We start from the raw sequence: 24,027 nt of genomic DNA on the forward strand, positions 1-24,027 counted from the left end.
AAAGAAAAAATAGTTATTGTTGCGCGTAGCAAATTTTTTTCCTTCCTTTTAAAGATATAAAATGACCTTCGGTATTATGTGCAATCCTTTTAACGATAGAACATTCTATCTACAATCCAACCTACTCAAGAGAGTTTTTAATAGAATAAATATTCCAAAACTTTAGCAACTTTTTGAACGGATGTCAAGTTAAAATCCATCCTACAGTCAAGCACTGCACTTCATATGGTCCATACTGCATGGTATTGGACTCTCCTTCCCTAATTTTGAAGGTCACGTGTTTCAATCCTTGGATTTCTAGGGATGGAGTTCATTTTAATTATGAAATGGATGGTTTCAGGACCTCCTTAATTCTGGGCCCACCTTTTCTATAAATCCGTGCATTTCGGAATTTTCCATCGCTATGCCTTACATCATTTCAATATAAGTTATTATCTGAAATTTATTAGAAAAGGGTGAATATGAAAGGGCCTATATACCTAACCTTTCAATTGTCACCACTCTTTAGAGCCCCCGATTTTTATAGTTTAACTTGATCAGGATCAACTTTTGTGCCCGGCTGTAAATTTGACCAGAGGTCTCTGATATGACCGATAGATGGCGCTGTAACTCAAAATGTCTGCGCCCATGGAAAATTACCAGTAGAGTGAAAAAAGTATGTTATCTTGATAGCCTTAGCATTCTTAGTATCTTGTGCATGTTTTACCACTAAAGGGATTAAGGAAAATACAAATTTATGGGGAGAAAATGGCAATGATATCGTTTTATTTCTAATACGCTTTATATACAGCATCAGAAAGTTAAACCAGGGACTCTGGTTAAATTTATTACAAATGAATATGATTTTCAAAGCATATCGAAGCACTGAGGTCTGGTACAATCTCTAGATTTGGCTACCGATACGTAGCTTGAATTACCCATGTATCTTAGTATTATAGCTACATAGAAGTTAAAACATTTCTATCAAGTTTTAACACAATGCATTGAATGCAACGAGGGCCTATTGTTATGCGGCCTGCCACCTTAGTGTATTTCACAGGTTGGCACACCCCACTACATTGTCAGTTATCCCCATGTGGGTAGACAATCTCCCATATTGGTGACAAATTTTACTGACCATTTGGAAGAGAAAAATGGTTTTGTTCAATTCCACAAAAACAGGTATAATTGCAAAAGATCTTTAACTGAAAATTATTTTATCAAATATATTAAATTGATTATTCATCAGTAATATACATATTAAACCACCAAAGGACACATGGAACTTTATCCTAAAATAAAAATAACAAGACAGACATTATGAGCGAAATATGTTCAAGTCAAGAAAAAAAATAACTTTATAGCATAAGTGTCCACCATACCAGTAAAGTAATGTGCAATTCATGTTTAACAGGATTTCATGGAAATGAATATTGATGAAGATCCAAAAAGCGATTAAAATTTAACTTATCAAGAGTTAAATGACTGGATAAAATAGAATTTTTATCCTTCTAGACAATCAAATTTTTTTTATTGATTTATAAAGAAGTTCAGCTGTTACAGACAACTATGGGTATCGTTTTAATATGAAAATACGGAGAAATTGCACAAGGAAAATCATCTAAACTTAATTACTTGAACTTGTTAATTGTGCTAGCAATATGTTCACTAAGATTCCCAATTGCTTAAGTAAATGCGCTTTTGCTTTATTTTATTAAAATCTGCAATTGAATAAAGAAGTCCACCTTTTGGTCAGTAAAATTCGTCACCAATATGGGAGATTGTCCACCAAACGGGGATTAATGACCATTTGGTGGGGTGTGCCTAGATAGAATGTTCTATTGTTAAAATGATATTGTCCTACGGACCCAGTTTAACAATAGAATTTGTCCTGTGTATTTGCAATGTAGCAAAATAAACACGGGTGATAACTCGTACTCAGTTCATATAATAGGAACAATCCAGAGAGTTCTGAATGTAAACATGGCAGGTAAATTTGAAGTGAGAAAAACCATTGAAAAAATAGTTGAATTTTCGTCGCTTTATGGATTATTTTTTGGATAAAAGGCACATACAATCTCAAAAAAGTTGGTTTTGATTAATTTGGTAGTTATTTTCAGATCGACTCAAACTCACTCAAACTTTAACAAATGGTATGATTTTAGGGAATGTGTTGCCAACCTGAATATATCAAAACTTTATCAAGAGAACCAAGGTAATAAAAAAGAAATTAAAATGCAATCATCACAACTTTAAGTTTCTATTTTGTCTTCCAAGTTGAAGAACCATGGCAGACAATAAATCCAGAAATGAAACCGAAGCGGAGCTGGAGTTTGCCCTGCCCATCCCCCAAGTGACCGAGGCACAGAAAGAAATGGCCACACTGGCCATGTCCGAGTTTGACAAGAAACAGTATGGCTCCTGCTGCAGTCTAATGCACAAATTGATAGCCCAGAGACCCACAGATCCCAAAGTTGTTCACAACAAAGCCGTCGCTGAATTCTATCAGAGCGGATTTCTAACCACCGAGGAGTTTAGACAAAATTTGTCGAAAGTCTGTCAAATGGTACATATTAAATCCATTTAATACTATATTTTCATGAAGGTGATTCAATAAACATCTTTTACTGTATTAGATTAGAAAACGGTTTTCTAACATAGGCTGTAATAAAGAAGGAGAGGCAGTACATATATTAAGTATGATTTACTGGTACATGTATGATGTAATAAATTTATTACAGTATTTTCCATGAAAGAAAAAATGTTTTTTTCAAAAGAAAGCTGTTACTTAATTTCTTTATGATTAAACCCACTAAATGAATTGCATCTGAATTATAAATCAATTATACATGTATTTACATTTCAGGCCCATGTGAACATTGATAACAGTGAGAGTTTGGAAGATGTGGACCACAGTGTTATTTATTTCAATCAAGCCGTCATTCTATACCATCTACGCCAGTATAAAGCTGCCCTCAACATTCTAGACAAACTCTTCCAGTACATAGAGCCATTAGGTAGCAACGCCCAATTAATATTTTAACATTTTTAATGTAGATTTATATCAGTTTTAAAGGGGGGGGGGGTTAAAATACATGTAATTCAGATGAAATTTTAAGAGAATGTGTGATGCATGTTTATGTAGTTTATGTATGGCTTTCTTTTTGTTCTTGTTATAGAGGAAGCCCTGGCAAAGAAAGCTACTCTGCTGTTGGTGGAACTTTATCTGTGTACATTTCAGGTAAAACAGAAAGACATACAGTGTAATAATCCTATATTGGGAGAGAGAGAGAGAGAAAATTACCAGTAAAGACATGATTTTTTATTTTCTTCTGTAAATTTAGCCTGAAAAAGCTTTAGGAATGCTAAGATATGCAACTGAGACAGTATTTACTGCTGGAAAGAATTCAGGAGAGAAAGAGAATAAAGAGGAGCAGGTGGATGAAGCTTGGAAGCCTAAACTTAGCCTGGTGAGTGTAACATTACAGTCCAGATGGATCAGACAGGTGTAGTAAGATCGACACAGAATTCTACAAGGTTTTCATGATTCCACCATAGTTGTAGTGAATTATTAATTATGCTCATGATATTTTGTGATCCATATTTGTAATTTGAAATTAAAATAAAAAACCTAATTGATTTGATATTTCATCTTTCCCCATAAATCTGGCTTATGGAGGAGTGCAGGAAAAAAAACCTATGCTGTGTGGCAGAAATGTAACATTGATGTGGTAAATTTCACATTGGTTAACTCATTCAAATGAAAGTTTAATGATTGTTTTACAGTATAGAACTCGCTGTCTTCTAATGATGAAATCCATGAAGTCATGCAAGAGAGAGATCAAGTCTCTAATGAACACCCAGTCTACGGTATGAATTTTCGTAAAAACGCATCAATGTTAGGCCATAATAAAAATATTCCTAGATTCTCATCCCCGCCCGCTTTGATTTTTTTTATTTCTGTTTTTCTTCGTCTTAATTCTGATCTGGATCGGTATTCATCTACCATTCTACTTTGGTTTTAAATCCCGCAAAAGTCAACATGATTTTGACAGCTGAAAAGATGGTAATTGCTGTAATACATGCGTACATGTATATATTTTAAACAAGGGTCATTGGTTGAAAAAGATTGGTGATGATGTGAAGTAAGAGATAATTGAACCTTTACTATGACATTTATTCGGGTATTGTAGATAAAATTACACAGATTGACCAGGTCAATAAAAAATCTGCAAAATTGAAAAAATATAAAATAAAAGCTGCCCGCCCGCCTCGATTTAAAAAAAAAAATCGGATGAGAATCTAGCAATTTATTTATTATGGCCTTATTGTGTCATGAATATTTTAATACTTGGGTTTCAGGAAGAGGAAATGCAAAGTTACATTTGTAAATATTTTACCATTTTCAGATTGATTGTCTTAAATTGTCCTTAACCTATTTTGTATGTACTTGAACTACTCTAACATTTTTGCACATTAATAGCTTTAATAACACAGCAGTGTTAACAATTGCAGAACACTTCAGTAATATACCTGAAGAGTAACTTTGAACACCTACGAGGAAACCACAAGAAGGCCATGAAGATGCTGAGCTCCATCACGACCACCAGTGTCTTCACGGAGGCCGGGGAATGTCTGCCCGTCATGTACAACAACAACCTGGGCTGTATACAGTTCCACCTCCGTAAACACAACCTGGGCGCCTTCCACTTCCGGAAAGCTCTCCAAGAAAATGAGAATGCACTCAAAGACATCAAAAGGGGAAATGAACACAGTAAAATTTTATCTTTTTATATAGAGATCCGTGTTCATTTATTTTAGTTTTTACTTATTGAGAACAGTAAAGAATACACATTTACCTACTCTTATACAGACAAGAAAATTTAGAAGATTATTGGTTAGATATTTTGCATAAAGGCCCCATATCAAGATGGGAATACACTATAGTAATCACCAGGTCTGTCTTTCAGTCCATTTGTCACCTACATACATGTAGATGCAGAATTTTTAGGAAAGATACCTATGTTTTAGAATCACTTTATCACAGGTCCAGATTGTTTAAATGACTACGAGGGTTGATCCAAAAGTTCGTGGACTTTCTTTCTAAATTTTTATCGTGATTTGATGAAAGCAAACAACAGGCATATTCCTAATATAGAGTCATAATGCAACAATAATGGAAATTTTCACCAGTTTCCAATTACCTATAAGGTCACACGAGCTTTCTGAAAATGGATAGTTGTGAAACCCGGGGGAGACTTTGATGTTACGTCAAGTTAGATATGTCACGTCATGTTATAGAAGCATCTCGCCCTAATGTCTAATTCTAGCAAGTAATTCTACAAAATGCTGCCTTTTTCTCCATTTCTTTTCTCAAGAAAAGCCTGCGTATCCTCTTGCATCAACTTATCTTCAAATTTTACTCATATTTCAAAATACTACCCATCTTTTCATATGATGTTCCAATTTCAATAGCAATGTCAAGGACAGTACGGCAGCCGACAACGCCCATTAACATTTTTAATTTGTCTAGGGGGATACACACTTAAAACAGAGCCTCAGAAAAGCAACCACACCTTTAATCAACGTCCATGGAAGTTCTATTTTTCTCAAATTTCTTATGCCACTGGAAGACCAGTAATTAAATGAACTTTTCCCAAGCCTTTGTCAATAATATACGCGTTTAAGATAGAGTGATCCCGGGATTTTCACAAAACGTATGACTTGGCCGAAATTTGACGTTGTCTAACAACTTAAAGATGAACAATAAATCATCAACCAATAACCTAAATATCCTGTAAAATCAGTAAAACTCTCACACAAAGGTTTACAAAAGATCAAGAAATTGTAATAATGACATAATTTTTAGCTCTACTGGTCAGAGACCAGAAGAGCTTATGTGATAGTAATGCGTCCGGCGTCCGTCCGTCTGTCCGTCTGTCTGTAAACAATTTTTCAAAATGCTACTCCTCCTAAAGTTTTGGTCTGATTTCAATATAACTTGGCATACAAGTAGACTACACTAAGATACATAATTCTGTGTATCGATTTTTGATTTCGATGAACGATGTTGCCGTGGTTACTAAAAATAGAAATTTCTGTGAAATACTTTCAAAATGCTACTCCTCATACAGTTTTGGTCTGATTTCAATATAACTTGGCACACAAGTAGACTACACTAAGATGTACATAATTCTGTGTATCGATTTTTGATTTCGATGAACGGTGTTGCCTTTGTTACTGAAAATAGAAATTTCTGTGAAATACTTTTAAAATGCTACTCCTCCTACAGTTTTGGTCTGATTTCAATATAACTTGGCACATAAGTAGACTACACTAAGATACATAATTCTGTGTATCAATTTTTGATTTCGATGAACCTAGTTGCCTTTGTTACTAAAAATAGAAATTTCTCTGAAATGCTTTCAAAATGCTACACCTCCTACAGTTTTGGTCTGATTTCAATATAACTTGGCACACGAGTAGACTACACTAAGATACACAATTCTATGTATCGATTTTTGATTTCGAGAAATGATGTTGCCATGGTTACTAAAATTGAAAATACTCTAAAAGTTTATTAATAGCTACTCCTACAGCTGTAGTCTTATTGCAGTATCTTGCCACAAAAAGAGCTCAATCAAGCATCATTTTATTTATTGCTGTTGTAAAGTTTTAAGTCCCAACTGCTACTTTTGTCTTCATTTGTTATAAGTACAAACCAGTAGAGCTTCAGTCTCGATAGAGCTTCAGTCTCGACAGAGACTTCTGGTTGTTTTATATACCACATGGGGTGGTTTAATTCTCATTTCACGTATTTAGAATTTAAATGATAATGAATGCGTTAATGTCTCCCCCGCATTTCCAAACAATCGTTTTTATGGCAACTGCCATAGAGTTACTATCCAAGATATTTTTGAAAAATTTTAATTTAAAATATTCATCAAGTGTCTATATTTTTATTTGTGATTTTCAACCAATTCCACTTTAAAATATATAATAAAATTATGAAGAAATTCCACGAACTTTTGGATCAACCCTTGTATTTTTGAATGCAGTCACATGGGTATCTTTTAAGAATAAAATCTTTATTTACTGCATAAAATAAATAGATATTGTTTTAAAGAACTCATTTTGTTACATCCATTTTTTAACTAAGGACTCTCTCTACACTAGGGCAAAATGTTTTTTTGTACATTGAGTAAATATCTTGTATAAATGTGCTAATATTGAGCGTATTTAATTTTCACTACATGGTACGTGGCATTTACCCCCTGCAAAAATGTTCAAACACAACACAGTATCAGTGAATAGAAGTCACTGTTAATTAAATGTACTTCCATAGTAAAAATATATGTAAATAACATCATTATCTAATTTATCTTGGGCTTTTAAAAAATCAAGTAATATATGGGCAGTTCACTCTAACTGCAGAAAAATACCATAGAATCAGAACTCTTTAGTGTACAGTGCAGAGAGGGTTCTTAATTACTGTAGTATTTTTGCTAAATACATGTAGGTAAACAGTGAATAAAGGAAGACACTTCTAGGTTTTGACAATGACCTTTGACATAAAACAAAGGTCAAGGACCAAGTAGGTCATTTATTCTATAAATACACTTCATACATGCACTTGCTATATGAAAAACTATGTATTACAACATTTACAACAGACTTCATGAAACCACCATAGATTTTTCAGCCGCTTGCTGAAAATTCAAGATCTACAGCATCCTGTTTGACTTTGTCAATTTTTAGTCAGTTTTCATTATATTAATAGCTAATACTTTTCATATGAATTTTTGGTATGCCATTTCAGATAAGAATCTCTCTGGTAAGGCATTAAACTCCCTTGGGATGAGTAGACACTTTGAACTGTTGTACAATATGGGCATTCAGCTGTTGCATTGTGGGAAGGCCATGGCTGCTTTTGACTGCTTGATTGAGGCAGTTCAGGTCTTCAGGACCAACCCTAGACTGTGGCTGAGACTGGCAGAGTGCTGTATAATGGCCAACAGAGAAGTACGAAATTCGATATAATACCTACACATCTCAAAAAAGAATTTGTTGCATTCAGAGAATTTTACTCCTTGCAAAAATTGCATTGTTGCCTCTCATTTAGATTTATTAAGTAACAAAGAAGCATTTATAGATGTTACTAGCTCAATATATTTTGATGCTTTTATAGTTGCATTTGATATCAAGGCTTAAAAGGTAAAAATATACATTTCAAATTTAATAATCATTTCATACATAAACAAAAGTAACAGATTGTATCTTTATTTTATACAGAATAATGATGAGGACAGGAAGTTGGAGAAGAGGTTAGAGGTCATCCAGGGATCCGATGGGAGCGGGATTCACAGGAAGCTGCGGCTTGGCCCTGGACTCAAGAAAGATAACTCTAGGTTAAAGTCATATAGGTTTTATAACTGATAGTTATATGCCTAGATTTATCAAATTAAATTGTTTTTATGAATAGATATTGTAATACAACCTTATTTCATAACTTTCACTCAAGTGTCAATATAAAAACTCCACACTCTCATTTTGGATAGTTTAATAATCTTTCAATAAAACCTAATGTTTATGATTGTAGTCCAGGGACACCAGCTATTCCAGCAGCCACTCATGAGTTTGCAGCTCTCTGTTTGAAGAATGCCCTACATTTACTGCCAGAGGATCCTCTTACTGTAGAAACACTGCCATCTGAAGATTCTGACTCTGTGTAAGTGTTATTTTGTTCTGGGAATTAAGGTCGTCTAATAATTATCACCTATTATGCAAATTTAATCTTGTATGTGCTTTGTCTTTGAATGATTCATCATATCTTCTCTCGAAAATGTCATATCCATATATGTACTTGTGTGAATGCATAAGAGCATCCATTAACATTAAGTACAAAAAAATTTGATGACAGGTCCTTGAATTTTGTGTGTAAAAATTGTGATTTAATGGAAAATCTCTTTGAAATGTTTTATAGGAAAATGACCCCTGAGATGGTACTTGTACCAGCTCCCCCCGGGAATCCCCTGAAGGCGGCAGAAGTGGCCAGTCTCAGGTGAGGTGCATTTCAGTTTTTCTGATGCGATCAAATCAGTCTTTCTTGAAAAATAAATCAGTATTAGGGGATTGGTGAATATGTATAATTTAAGGGTGTTAAACTAGATATAGCCACTGAGGGTTTTATTTGTATATAACAGGTGTTCTGTATTGGCTGCTAGTGCCTATGTAGCTCTGTGTCTGAATGATTACACACAAGCTCTACTTCATGCCGACAACTTACTCAAACAACCCAAACTTACAGGGGCTCAAAGGTAAGTCTTAAAGTTAAGCATCTTACTTCAGTTCTGCAAGTTCAGAAATGAGAAATCACTTGGTTTCATTTTCTTTAATTATCATGATTTCAAAGTATGAAAATACTGTAAACCAACTTTTATTCAGGTGCGAGAAATTTTTGCGAAGTTCGCGACAGCCTTGTTCTCGCGAATATTTCTCGCTGCGAATCCGGCACTTAAAGTCTCTCTGTCTTTTTACAACAGATCAAAAAAGGCCTTATCGCGCAATATCATCATCACGAACTAATTTATCCTTGGTAAATCGCGAATAAAAGTTGGTTTACACAAAATGAAATTTTTCAAAGAAACCTCAGAAATCTGAACCCATGAAAATATATAATTTTGCAGCATCGCTGCATTTTTAAACCATAGGCACTTTCCAATTTTGGTTTGGTTTCAACACCTTGCATTGCTAGTTTAATCTGAAGTACATTTTTATGTTGACAGATATTTGGGTCATCTTTACATGGCAGAGGCCCAGGTTGCCATGGATAAGATTGCTGATGCTATCCAGCATCTGAACCCAGAGTTAGTGGTGGACATCAGTCTTACCCTGCCAGAAAACAAAACAGAGCAAGGTAGATACTGAAGTCGTTTCACAATTATAAAATGTTACGAAACCGAAACAAGACTGAGAAGCTCTTAAGTGCAGTTTAAGTGCAATTTTCATAAAATTTATGAAAGATGCTGTAAGATTTCATTCTGTTTTATTTTAATTCCTTGCCAATTGCATTCATTAAATAGAGTAGCAATAAAAATAGAACCAGGAAATTGAAAAAAAAACAAAAAAAGAAATCTCATTAAAATATATACCCGGTATTAAATTACTGATAAAACGCAGTTACAATGAACATGCTTTTAGTACATTCACAGTGAAATAATTTTCATTTCCTGTAGGTTTGTTATAAAAAAAAATTATTGAGAAATGTTTGGGTTTAACAAAATGCATCTACAAGGGATCAATATTGTTTGTCCTTGACTTTGAAGCATGTTTTAGTGCCATTGAAGTCAAAGCTTAATGCAGGAACATTTACCTACCAACAGATGTTCTCAATTTGAGACAACCATTGTTTTGTATTTTTTTTTCCAGACAAAAGTGAACGAGATCCAGAAGCTTCAGAGAACAAAGGTTATAAAAATACTTTCCATAGTATATGAACTTATTTAACTATAAATGTGAAATACTTTTCATATTCTTTCATATTCTTTAATAATAAGCCGCCGAAATATGGCTGAAAAATAGCCGACTCGGCATTAAACACCAATCAATCAAGCAATCTTAAATAATAAATTATGGACCTCAATGATAAGATAAATTGACATTGCTTGAAACAACTTTTGTTACATGATAGGTTCCTTTTATCCCTGGTCACCCAAAGATCTGCTGAGAGCAAAAGCCATAGCACAGTACAATCTGGCCTCAGCTCACGCCATCAGAGGGGAGTACGACAAAGCTGTACAGAATCTAGGAGAGGTGAGGTGTCCTGTTTAGCTCTGACATTTGTACTGAAAGCTCAAGTGAGCATTTTCTGATCATGTTTTGTCCCATGTCTATCTGTCTGTCCATCTGTAAACTTTTCAAATTTTTGATTTCTCAAGAAATACTGGTCCAATTTTAATGAAACTTGCAAAAAGAATCCTTTAGATAATAGTATTGCTAGTTTATTTAAGTGAAGGACTAAGCCCTCTTTCAATACAGATGCATAATTAAGAAATAGTGAAAATTCAATAGCATCATTCAAACAATTTATTTTCTAATACCACTGGACCATAAGAGTTGAGCTTGTGTGAAAGCTTCATTATACAGTGTATGTTGTATATTCAGATAAAGACAAGAAGCTAAGATTTCTAACCTAAATATATTGTTTGTTTCAGAGTTCTAATTATATAGGAACTCCATTACCAGCACAGATGTACTTCTTGAAGCTTTATTTAGATTTAATTGAGGGTAAGTAAATAAACAGGCTAACATGTACATGTTATGTATATTCTCTTGTTTTTTTAAGACAGTATTGTTTTCTGAGTTGATTATAATTCAAATTTTTAATATGTTTCAAAAAAGGGTACCATTACTCTCTTGTAATTTTTTCTTTAAGAAAGACAAAATTGCATGTAGAATATTATAACTACCTTTTCTCACTCATTCTGACCGTTTTATATTAAAAAAAAGAAAATATGTAAAATAAAAGATCTTGACAATAATAACTGAAGAATTTATGTTATTGTAACAGGAAGAAGAAAAATGGCACAGATTGTGATTAAGGACCATTTTGGACATGTAACACCCAATCGTGTGGAGATGAAGCTGAACTCCAAGCCTGGGGTGCCCCGCCCGGACAACGGGGTGTCCTGATTAAAACAGGAATATGTGACTTTATTATGTATATATAAAGCATTTACAATATTGTAGATGATTATGGAAATAAAGAAGTAATGTTTTATTACTGTTACACTTGTTTTTTTGATACTTGTATATACATGTATGAGAATGTATGCCGATATTTTATATAGCCTTGTGACTAACAATAAGTGAAAATAAGAAGTGTCCTGCTTTTGTTTTATCTTCAGTCTTAACTGTAATTTAAGTAAGTTTACTTTTTAGCTTACCTGAGGTTAAAGGTCAAGTGATTTTTCTGAAGGAAACATCTTCTTGCAGTCTGATGGAGAAAAAATCTTGTGTTCCAGAACCGATTTTCGTGACAAGAAGAAGTTTGTTAGGTTCATTAATGAAATGTTTTTCATACCTACCCAGAGAGAGAAGTCAGTTTCCAATGCTGTTATCATGCTGCATCTTCAGTGCGATTTGATTACTGCTGGAACCCAATCCCCTTTAATTAATACTAGTATACCTTTACTTATGCATTTTTTGAAAGCTAGAGCAATTCAGTTAGCTTATTGACACATTACATGATTCTTGTTAAAAATGAATTCTGATTTTTGTGACAGATTTAATACATGAGTTTTAAAATACTCCAGAAATATGCGGAATATAGAGCTTTAAATTCATTGAAGGTTAAGAGTGTTGATTCCCTTATATCCTGAGCAACAGTACAATTTATTTTTCGAATCCAAACATCTCTTGCTTTTATCAATATAAATTCATGCTGACAGCAATTGTGAATTTATGAGAGCAATAATTAATGTACACACCAGTTCAGTAATTGTGTGCATCAATTTAGTTGTTCCTTATTTCTGTAAAAAAAAAATACTTTACCACCTGCTTATGTCTCCCAGTTGATTCGATACACGAGAGCTTGTTATACGTTCGAATATTTTCTAAAATGATGCATGCTATTGACAAACAAGTTGATAAAACAAGGACATCAAAATTTCTGTTTGAGCATTTTGCAAGTTCTTGGTTAATACAATGACCTTGTCATCAAATACGACATATCATTATGTAAATGCTGACTGGCGTTGTTCATAGAAATTATTAGGTCACTATTCACTCCTTGATTTGTATACGGATTTTCTCGTTTGTCAGATCATGCCAAGGAGCACGTGGCGGGTGTGCCTGGTCAACCGAGGATGCTTGCTCCTGTATGGCACCTGATCCCATCTCACGATACTTCCTACACACGGTTTATCTTTTGAACATGATTACTTGTTTCACATTTATCACTAAACACACGATGCTTGTGGTATCATTTTGGAAGAGAGAGTAGTCAGGAAAGATTCGGGTTACCGGAATAACATTTTCTGACAGTAAAAGAACCCCCCCCCCCCCAACCCCCAAATAAACATACCTGTCATAACTGGTGGAATTACTGATCGCAAACATCATTTTAGAATAGATATCCGACGCTATTTTGTTTTTGATCTGTTATAAATACAGTAATTTTAAGGACATACGCAACATACCTCACCTACTGATAATTTTTCAAGATATTCTAAATTTAAACTTACAATACCATTACATGATCTTAGACAAAAAATCAGCATGTGTTACCAGAGGTTTTGAAAAGATATCAAATTGTGAAAAATTTTGCATTATTCAAAGAAAAATACACAAAAATTACAAAATATAAATTCCAGATCTTTTTTCATCAAAAATTGTTTTAAAAGAGGTGTACAAACCCATATATAGACATTAAAAGTATATCACACGGGTCCTTCATTTAGTGGAACTCTTCAACTCCAGGGAAGAACCCAAAAAAGTTTAAACTACATTGAGTATGACCTTAAATTAAAGAATTGCCCTTATCCATTCTTTTAAAGAAAGACTCTATAAAACAGTTTTAGACCCCCCTAAAGCAACAAAAAAGTTACCGTGGACCCCCTTTGGAAAACGCACCCTCCTGGTAAACGGACACTAAACGCGAATATGAGTGAAATGGGTATGAAAAGTGACAGAATTGAGGCAATAGAAGTCATAACCCCCCCCCCCCTCCACGAAATAGGTTTGACGTTTGGGTGAGTTTAGGGCTTTTTTTCTTTTTTGCTTGTCAAGAAATTTCTGGGATTGGATTTTTTTCACTGGGGTGGACACCCCCCTCTGGAAAAAAATTCTGGATCCGCGCCTGTTACAGATCGTTATTTTTGTTTAATTATGGACATGCTGAATTGAAGATATAACTGTTTTTGAAAATGAATGTTTCTCTTTCTCTTTCAAAGAATTTTGCGCATATTGATTTTCTGAAATAATTAGTTGCTCTCTCACTCTCTCTCTCTCTCTCTCTCTCTCTCTCTCTCTCTCTCTCTCTCTCTCTGAGAGAATTTTGCAAACGGTACTTACACAGTCAAAAACATTATGCATGGATTGATATATATATATATATATATATATATATATATATATATATATATATATATATATATATATATATATATTCTTTCTATTTAATTCTATACAAAATTGTGCACAACTTTTTAACATTATGACAAACTCTTATGGTAAACATCTTATTCAGATTACCAAATTTAAAAAATAAATTTATGAGAAATATTGCAGATTTCTGAAATAAGTGTTATTTATCCGTAGTAAGTTTTCTTATCAATTCCATGCTGAGATTTCCTAAAAATACCCCGCTGGTGAACCCCCAAGTTCAATCCACATATGCCGTGTCCTGGCCGTAAAAAGTGGGCGGGGATTACCTACGCGGTAGTGGTCAGTTTCTCGCAAGAGCAAGCCAGATTGGAATTGTGCCAACTTGTTTTACGCACTTTTACAAATACACACATATTTTGTCCATGACTACAGAGAAGTCAATGTAAACAAAAACTTTCATTCTAATTTGAAGACAACGTGAATAAAACTAAATGGCATGTTTACGTGTATCTCCTTGTCAGCTGACAAAGTCGAGGAAAATAAGCGCCCGCGCTTTTTAATGACCTTGGTCGCTTATCTATGTTCACTTTCTCTGGTTAGAGAAAGTGCCCCCTGTCGAGCAGAGCTGTTGACCAGCAGGCTTGAAAGCCCATCATGCTGTCTTTCACGAGAAAACAGCTTTATCACTTTCACTGGCGATTTTTCACACCAACTTACAAAGCAATAGAGAAGTCGAATTTGATGGTAAAGAAGAATAAAATTTATTGTTTAATGTGACATGTCACATAGATAACACACAAAAAGAAAAGCTTGTGGACAAAAAACACTCTTTGTCTCGCTACATGAAAGACCTGACCACTTCGAAGATGTTCCTCTCATAAATAGCACCACAAAAGCTGGTATTGTGAAAATTTAAACTGTAATAGTTTTTACAAAAAATCTCCTTTTTCATTATTTCACACTAACACTAATTTGTACTTTGGAAGGCAGTGAAATTGAGGAATATCTTCTTTTACATAGCAGACTTTCGAGTTCTACACAATACAAGATGAACTTTTACATACAAGCGTATATTGCAGCACTGAGTTAAATTATTTACTTCATTTTATGAAACGTAAAAAAAGCACATAAAAGTTTCAATAGTTCACACTTGTGCATTGTATGCAAGTAAAAACTGACTTTTGAAGGATAAAAAATAGGATTGAACACCTTCTACAAAATACAAAATGCCCAATGCTTTCACAAACTTGTCTAAGCCAAATATACTTTGTACCAAAAACTGGTTAGACAACATAAAACAAGTTTTAGGAAAATTTTCAATCAGTATTCAAGTTTGCTACCAAAAAAAAATTTGATAGGATGTGCTTGTTACACAATGATTCACATTACATGAACTTGTGCTAAGACAAATGATACATTCTGTGATGAAAAAACAGAAATCAAAAAATATCTTACACATTTTACTAATTTTTTTTTTCTTAATTTGGAACCACACATATTTGCTTAAAAAAAAAATAAGGAACTGGTCTATGACCAAAAACTAAACATAAATCTCCAAAAATATGAACCTGTGGTTTGAATAAAACAGGATTATATGAACAAATTCGTAAAAAGTACACATGGAGTTGGCAATTTGTAACATGTATGGCTGCCTATTTAAGCTATAAACTATGGTTTGTAATATTAAATACACATCTGTCACACCTCTTCACTCCTGACTTGACTTTTTTAGGGGGGGGGGGGGGGAGAGAAATGAAAGTATACAACTTAATCCTTCAGTTCCTTGAATAACTACAAAACTAGTAGATTAAAAAAAAGTGCAACAAAACATCAAACTAAGAAATTCTGTAAATATAAATATATACATCTTATTCCTCGACTTTTTAATACCCGTTTCTTTAACAAGGCCATAATTCATTTCAATGTCACAAATAACCCCTGTGAACATTGTACTCTTTCCTTTTATACTATCTAAACCATATTTCAATTGTTTAACAAAGAACAAACATCATGTAATACAAAACTATCTCTACCACTGCCATCAAAATAAAACATCTTTTGATAACGGTAACATGCAAACTAGAAGAATTATACAACTACAGTGATATACACCTTTTTTGATATATAAAGTAACAAATCTAAGCTCAGAAATGTTTCATGTACATTGAAAAAAAATCCCTTGCAAACATAATTTGAATAATTTCACATAAAATTTAGAATAGCAGCATTGTTCTGAATTTGCTTGGATATTTTGATTTCTTTGTAAAAGTAAAATTAAAAAAACAAACCCTGTAATTAAATTTTTTTAAGTTCTGTTCAAAAAAAATATTAATTGATATGCATTGAAAAAAGACTTGCATTTTATTTACAAAGCAAATATATGAACTGGGTTATTAAGGCTAAAAAATGTTAATAATTTTAGAGAGACATCCAAGAACAATAAAATTTTTAAAAACAGGCTGAGTGAGGCAAATGGGACATAAAATATAAAGGGTTTTGGTGAATCTTTCCCAACATTCTGCCATCATGATTATTGCATTCTGGGAAAACAAGTCATGAAACTGTTCTATAGTGCTACTGCACATGTGACCAACAAAATGGACAACTTCCAAATTGAAAGTACCAGTCAAATATTCTAGTAGAATTCTTCAAACAAAACTGGAAGAGGCATTTCAGTTTGTAAAATTATGATAGATTTAATGAACAAATGAGGTAGCAGAGTTAATACAAAACTGACATGTTATCACATAAGCAACATTTCATAACTAACAGGACACTAGCAACAGACTACAGCAGCAGATTTATATAATCAGTCTTCACCAAATAACAAACTAATTTCACCCTGAATTCCAGCACTGGTCAATATTAAGAGATGATTTTTTTAAGCTACTTCAAATGACCAATATATAATTTTTTTTTTTTTAATACTAGATAAGTATTTAGATTTGGTTATTTCCTATCCCTCTATTTTTCAAATTGACATTCAATTATGATTAGTAAAAGTTTACCTCAAAATAAGATTGATTTATAGTGTAGCATTTATTAATATTACATAAAGGAACAAGAAATGAATGATATATTTTCTGCACTGACCCATTTTTTCCGAACATGCCTGAGAAAAAAAAATTCATTTCTCCGTATTGAAAGGACATAAAAATTATTATATAATATACCGGTATATTGCTTCGCAAAAAATGTCAAAAATGAGGTATTTTTTGCCAAACTCTTTCCAACAATTTATTTCAACACATGAGGTATTATAATTAGTGTATACAGATTAAAACCTTTGAATGGGAAAGTTCCTGAAAGTATGTGTTGAACTGTTCACAGAGCTATTCAATTCATATATATGTCACTATGTCACATAGTCAACTCGTACTAGAATTTTTTATAAGGACAAAATCGGAACCATTCACATAAATCTTTTACAACTGGTTTGGGAATTATGCAGAGAATCACACCAAAAATGTACATAATTTGGTCTTTCATGCATATTTTTGAGACTGTAGTTAGTCACGAATGAGCGATTTAGATGTTTCAATTCACTAGTACCTAAATAAATGGTAGGAAATTTCCTTCAGTACATTCTATTCTAGAATGAAAATGGAGCTACTTAATACTCTGTGAAATTCCCTATTCATACAGCAAGTTCAAGAGAATTACAAAAATCAATCACCGGATATGGTTCTACAACATTACTAATTAACAATATTATATACTAAATAGTCAAGTGTAATGGTAATATGGCCGACAAAAATTAGCATACACAGTTTTATATGTTCTCAAGTACAGATATAAAAAGAAACGCACAATATTCTTCAGAAACAGTCCCCCAATTTCACAAAAATTATGTATTCACCTAAAAATTCAACCAAGTACCAATAAAATATGAAAGGAATTTTTGTGTAGATCTAAGATCTCTTTCTTTTGTGCATAAATCCGTTACAAAAAATTTTCTAAACAACTCTAACCTTATGTCCTAATTCTATTTTACAATTTATTTTCTTTGGCAGTGGGTCAACATTTTCCTCTTTTTTAGAAATATACATTTAATATTCTGTTCTGTCTTTGAATATATATTTTTCCCAATAAAGTGAGTAACATGAAAAAAAGAAAGAAAATTTCACTTGAATCTATCATCAATCCAACCCAAGAATAAATATATGAAAATGAATTGATTTTTTTTTTTTCTAAGCAGAAAAAAATCCTGCTTTGTAAAAACACTGGTTTTTTAATGATTCATAATACTTTGTATCTGAATCTTGCACCGGTTAAAATTTTTAATGTATTTTTGAAATACACAAAATAAGTAAAAGGGACAGTAACTCAGAAAATATTCTACACTCCACAATTGTAAAATCAAACACGTCTACCAATCAGATCAATCAATACTTTTAATACATTAACTGGAGGAATCGGAATTCGTTAAAAGAAAATATTGAAATTAAATTAACCAATATTTCAACATTTTATCTTTCAGAATTTAGTAAACTTAGCTCAATCATTTCTAATGACCATTGATACACTTTGTTTTTTTTCGTTGTATATTGGAATTTTAAATTTTTAATCCTAAATTTGACCTGATTGATAATAACTATGTTCGATTTGATCTTGGCTTTTTTTAATGTGACTTATCTACTCTACGAAATCTTAGATACATAAAATATGTTTTTAAAAAGTAAAAAATATTTACATGTCAGACAATTTTCTAAAGATCTAGGAAACATGCAATAAAACAGGATATAATAAAACCTTTTGTGTATACATCTGACTAATAATTCCTGCCAAGTACTGAAGATAAAATTACACATCTGTCCCCTTACGTAACATTACATGACTACTCAATGGTCAGCTAGCAGAGTAACCACTGTAAACACATCATAACAATCTGACCAGCTTAGAGAAATCAATATCCCTCTGTGAGGGCTCGTAATGGTGTGTGTGAACTGCAATTTTTACATCACTGCAGACAAGCCTATAGCCTTAAAAAAACACCACTATGGAGGCAACACAAAGTTACTCCAACCTTATGAAAAATATGTTTCCCCCTGGGCATAAAAATGATTATCCCATATAGTAATACACATTTTCTAACGCCACCTGATGTGACCTTTAACCCCATGATAAATTACAATCCACACCACTTATTTGCTGACCAAATGTTGACCAACGTCACTGTTCCTAAAACTTATTTACCAAGGGAGAAAGTGCATAACTTTGCAGGCATTATCACTGACACACAGTACATTGACAAACAACCAGCTACACGTGTTACATATATATAATTACAGATAATTTAATCATGGTCAATGCAGGTACTTACAGGTTATTCCCAGAGGGTCAAATACACCTAAGCAAATAAGCTAATAAATAATCTCCACACAAGCAGTTATATTTTTTGCAGTATAATACACATATAGCAAAATCCCTGAGCTTAAATGTGTTAAAACATTTGCCTTTGGCATTTACAATTGTAACGATGAATATCCTGAGATAGCAAAATAAAATGGACTGACCTGAGCAAGTTAATGAAAAAAGTACTGAAGCTCTTCCTTACAGGAAGAAAGCCATGAAAAATGGGTTTCTTAGAAGACCTGCACACGATTATTACCGAAATCCACAACAATGATAAGGCCTTCTGGAGACACACATATTCCAGAGGGTCTGTCAAGCTGCCCCGGTCCAGTTCCATTGGTTCCAAACTTGCAGAGAAAATTTCCGTTTGGCTGAAAAATTTGCACTCGATGGTTCTTGGAATCAGCTACAATGATGTTTCCTTCTTGATCTACGGCTACACCTTGTGGGCGCAGAAACTGTCCGTTTGAACTTCCTTCAGTTCCAAGAAATCGTGCTGTTTGAAAATCAGGATGTATCACCAAAAGTCTGTGGTTGTTAAAGTCTGTCACGACCATTTGACCTTCGTTGTTGAAGCAAACCCCTCTTGGAGAGTCGAAGTGCTTCCACAACGATCCTTCGAAACCATACTTGTTGATGAATTGCCCGTCTTGTGTGAAAAGTTGCACACGGTGGTTTCTTGTGTCCGAAACTAACAGTTTTCCCTCTACACTGATAGCAACATCCCAAGGGTAATTGAACTGCCCATTTTTGTTCCCTTTCTCTCCAAACTTCAATATGAAGATACCATCCATGTCAAAGATCTGTATACGATGGTTATCCTTGTCTGCCACAACTATCCTGTTGTGGAGATCTACTGCCACTCCTGCTGGACGATCGAACTGTCCGTTCCTTGTACCAGATGAACCAAACTTGCGATGATACTGGCCGTCTGGTTTGAAAATTTGAATGCGGTTGTTGCTTCGATCAGCTACTATGATGAATCCGTCTTTGTCACAACACACTCCCCACGGGCGACAAAGCATGCCATCAGCTTCTCCTTCTGATCCAAACTGAAGCAATAGATTTCCGATCGTACTATAATTTCGACCACTTCGCACATTTACAACAAAGGGACTATCTTTAATGTGCTTTCCTCGTATGACTACTGATATGATATGCTGTCCCTCAAGCTGTGGTCGGTAAGTAACAGCATAAGTTCCATTCTGTCGATCTATAACATCTGTTCGATAAAGAGCTCCCTCTGAACTTTGGATAATGCATTCCACAGGGTCGCCACCTACAATTCTTGGATCTCCGTGATGGTCTTTGGTATGGATAACAAAAAATGCCCCTTTGCCTTTTAGAGCCTTTTTCAGTCCATCCCCAGTTGCAAAGCAGTTGGGAGCATAAGCACTGCTGGTAATGATTCCCATTTTACTGACAGCGTTAAACAATGCTGGATCTGGTGGAGTGAATAATATCGTATCATCTTCATGTGGTTGGAGGTGCCCTCTCAATTTACGTACATTTTGCATCTCAGCAACCATTTTGTCTCGAGTGTTCAGTATGTCTAAGTCGTTACCCGTATGTATCATGTTTTCCACTTCATCCACCGTTTGCATGAGAGAACTCAATCCAAGACGTAGGTCATCCACTTGTAAATGGAGTGATTTCCCTTTGACTTGACGAATTTTTTCCACACGCCGCAACAAATCCCGCTCTCGTTCCTCCAGTGCAGCCATGTGTCTTCTAACTATATTTCTAACATCAGTTGCCACACCTTGTGCTCGCATTTCAACCCGTTCTGCCATTCCCTGAGTGAGTTCTATGCTTTCTTCTAGTGTTTTAATACCCGTTTTTGCATCAGTAAGTAATCTTTGTGTAACAATTTTGGAATTTTCTATTGCATCTTGGAGGTATATGAAACTATGCCCAACATGTTCCGTCATAGTGCATTCACGGCAAATTGCTTGTGCACAACTGTCGCAGTAAAGACGAAGCACCTCTTGTTCGTGTTTACTACAGTGATGATTCTGTCGATCTGTAATGCTTTGATGTTGCATGGAGGGGGACTGAAGAGAAGGAGAGAGTAGCTGGGGAGGCTGAGGTGAATGGAAAGATAGGCCTATGTTCTCAATGGCAAAGCGTACTATATAATGGTCTTTGGTTAATCTAACACGTTGATGGGCTTTGACACAGTGATCACACAAGTATTCGTTACAATTTTTACACACGGACGTAGCCTTGCTACCTTCATCACAGGAACTACACCATCTAGTCCCAGTAATTGCACGCTCAGTTTCTCCATTTTCATATTCTGATTGCTGTGGAACCATGACATCAAAAATATTAGATATAAATTGATTGGAAGGGAAAGTGTCCACCCCAGCGGAATTCAAAGTCACTGACTGGCCACAAGTTGGGCACTCCAGAATGTCTTTGGGTTCCCCCGATGTTGGAGATGGACAGTGGTCCCGAGTGATCGCCCTTTGCAAACACCTTCGACAAAACGAATGCAAACATGGTAACATGCGAATATCGTCTGCCTGGTTGAGACACAGTGGGCAGACCATCTGTTCTCCCGCGATCGCATCCGAATATGCGGCCATGTGCGCGGTATATCGAACAGTTCATGAGGTAGATCGGTTTTAAGGGCACCCGCTTCCTCACTACATCGCGAGGATACATGTACCTTTTCCGTCTTCTGTCCGTTGAAAACCTGCCAAATTATGTTTATAGCATTTAAATAACGCCATTTTTTCCAGTTGGTAATCAGAGAATAAAACTAACAAACACAAAATAAAAAGCCTTTGAAACATATTCTACTTACGATTGTGTGAATGCTTTGCTATTTTATCGCGGCGGAGAGCGAAGTTTTCTTGTCTACTCTATCCTGGACCTCCATGCACGGCGCCATGTTCCTTCATCAATTGAAGGCGGTGTAACCCATTTTTGTGAGCCCTGTCAATCAAATATTTTCAGCCAATCGTTTCGCGCTTAATCTAGATCAACTATTTCATTCATGTTGTGGTCAGTTTTGTTTACATATTGACTTTTTACAGTCTTGCAATTTTATTTTGTTGCTAACTTATAAATTTTCACAATATGCAATGAGAATTGTAAAATACAGGCATTATGAAAAAAATTCATCAGCCCAGTTTCTATAAAAATACAATTTGAAGGCGGGGCCTATTTACTACGCTATGTTGACTTTACATAACCTTTGATTTAAGCCAGTTCAGGGCCATGTGACGTAGTTTCTTATTATATAATAGAACTCTAATGCACCAGCAACGCCAATGTTAGGGGCACGGAACGGGCTATCACAAATACGATGGGGCAAAAACAATTTTAAGTATTTAATCAGCTGTTAATTGGGATTTTAAATTAATATTTTCAATATTTGATTTATTTTTAATTGGTACTTCAAAAATCCTTTGTCGTTTAATGAACTTTCAAATTCGAACTATTTTTTGAATTTTAAGATATTTTTGATTTTGATTTATAAAAATCTAGAAATTGACCAACGTTTATTGCAACAATATCAAAAGATTTGATGCCATCATACAGTGCTTGGCCTTAAATGAGTCATAATTTTATTTTTCCACTCTGTAGACTTTGCGGTAATCAATATAAAAAAATTTTAAGACTCTAATTTGTTAATTTTGTAATTCATAGTAATTTGAGGTTTGAAATTTTTGTATTGGCAATTTCATTATTTATTCACAGTGATTAGTGTATCATTTTGTGTTAAGCATTTTAAAACAAGAAAATTTGAACAAATTTTGCATGATTCAGTGAACGGAAATTGAGTTTGAATTTTGACCTCACAACAAGTTTTTATAATTAAATTTGGTTTTTCAATGAAATAAATCTAGTGAAAATATGCAATTGAATTATGACTTACGTGTGGCCATATACTGTATACAATATATGTAAACATGGTAAGGTGCGACGAAGAAGGCACGGATCAAGGATTTTTCACTTCAACTTCAATGTGTATACTCGCGAAAATCCATATGAACTTCCTTTTAACATCAACTTATCTTTCAGTAGCTTGTTGCATTTTGAAGAAAAAAAATGATCGTACTCATGCAGAGCATGCATGCTCTTGAGATTCGTATAACTTGGGAGACGTAAACTTAAATGTGCAGGCGATAGCAAAATATAACTGCATATCAATAAAGAAAGTTGACGATGGAAAAGTTGATATCACACCGTTTACCATATAATGAATTTTGTGTGAAAGAAGCACTAGAAACAAGATGTGTTTGTAAAACACTAATGCCCCCCTATGGCAACATAGCAAAGATTAAGCTTTTCTTAAATGCAAATTTAATTAATTGGTACCAAAAGTAGGGTATTCTCAATGGAAAACAATTGTGAAATTTGAAAGTAAGCTAATGTTAAAGTTTTTTAATAATTACAAAAATTTCCAAGGTCAAGGTCAAAAGGTCAATGTAATTAGTATCAAATGAAAGGTCTTGCCACATAAAATACTTTTGTAGAGCATGAAAGCCCTAGCCCTAACCGTTCAGAAGGTATGGTCAACGTTCAATTTCTTAAAAAATAGGTCAAACTCCAAGGTCAAGGTCAAAGGGTCAA

At 34.1% G+C, this 24,027-nt stretch overlaps 2 protein-coding genes across 2 annotated transcripts; one reads left to right on the forward strand and one right to left on the reverse strand.

Moving 5' to 3' along the window:
• Positions 1 to 591: 591 nt before the first annotated feature.
• Positions 592 to 11,756, forward strand: LOC134264048 (CCR4-NOT transcription complex subunit 10-like). Its single transcript, XM_062746346.1, has 17 exons — positions 592 to 655; positions 2,257 to 2,545; positions 2,846 to 2,996; positions 3,159 to 3,220; positions 3,324 to 3,449; positions 3,766 to 3,849; positions 4,495 to 4,753; positions 7,799 to 8,001; positions 8,272 to 8,387; positions 8,579 to 8,707; positions 8,963 to 9,040; positions 9,183 to 9,296; positions 9,765 to 9,895; positions 10,408 to 10,446; positions 10,670 to 10,791; positions 11,193 to 11,265; positions 11,549 to 11,756. Exons 2-17 carry the CDS (start codon positions 2,267 to 2,269, stop codon positions 11,668 to 11,670), a joined length of 2,088 nt encoding a protein of 695 aa, XP_062602330.1. The 5' UTR covers positions 592 to 655; positions 2,257 to 2,266; the 3' UTR covers positions 11,671 to 11,756.
• Positions 11,757 to 14,822: 3,066 nt separating this feature from the next.
• On the reverse strand, positions 14,823 to 22,373 carry LOC134264049 (E3 ubiquitin-protein ligase TRIM71-like). The gene is made up of 2 exons (XM_062746348.1): positions 22,253 to 22,373; positions 14,823 to 22,141 (listed from the first exon to the last, which is right to left on the reverse strand). The coding sequence occupies exon 2, from the start codon at positions 22,029 to 22,031 to the stop codon at positions 19,671 to 19,673; it is 2,361 nt and encodes a 786-aa protein (XP_062602332.1). The 5' UTR covers positions 22,032 to 22,141; positions 22,253 to 22,373; the 3' UTR covers positions 14,823 to 19,670.
• Positions 22,374 to 24,027: the final 1,654 nt, after the last annotated feature.

The sequence above is a fragment of the Saccostrea cucullata genome, unplaced genomic scaffold (genome assembly GCF_032062105.1).
Source record: "Saccostrea cucullata isolate Sc308-1 unplaced genomic scaffold, CSIRO_AGI_Scuc_v1 ctg1621, whole genome shotgun sequence".
Lineage (NCBI taxonomy): Eukaryota > Metazoa > Mollusca > Bivalvia > Ostreida > Ostreidae > Saccostrea > Saccostrea cuccullata.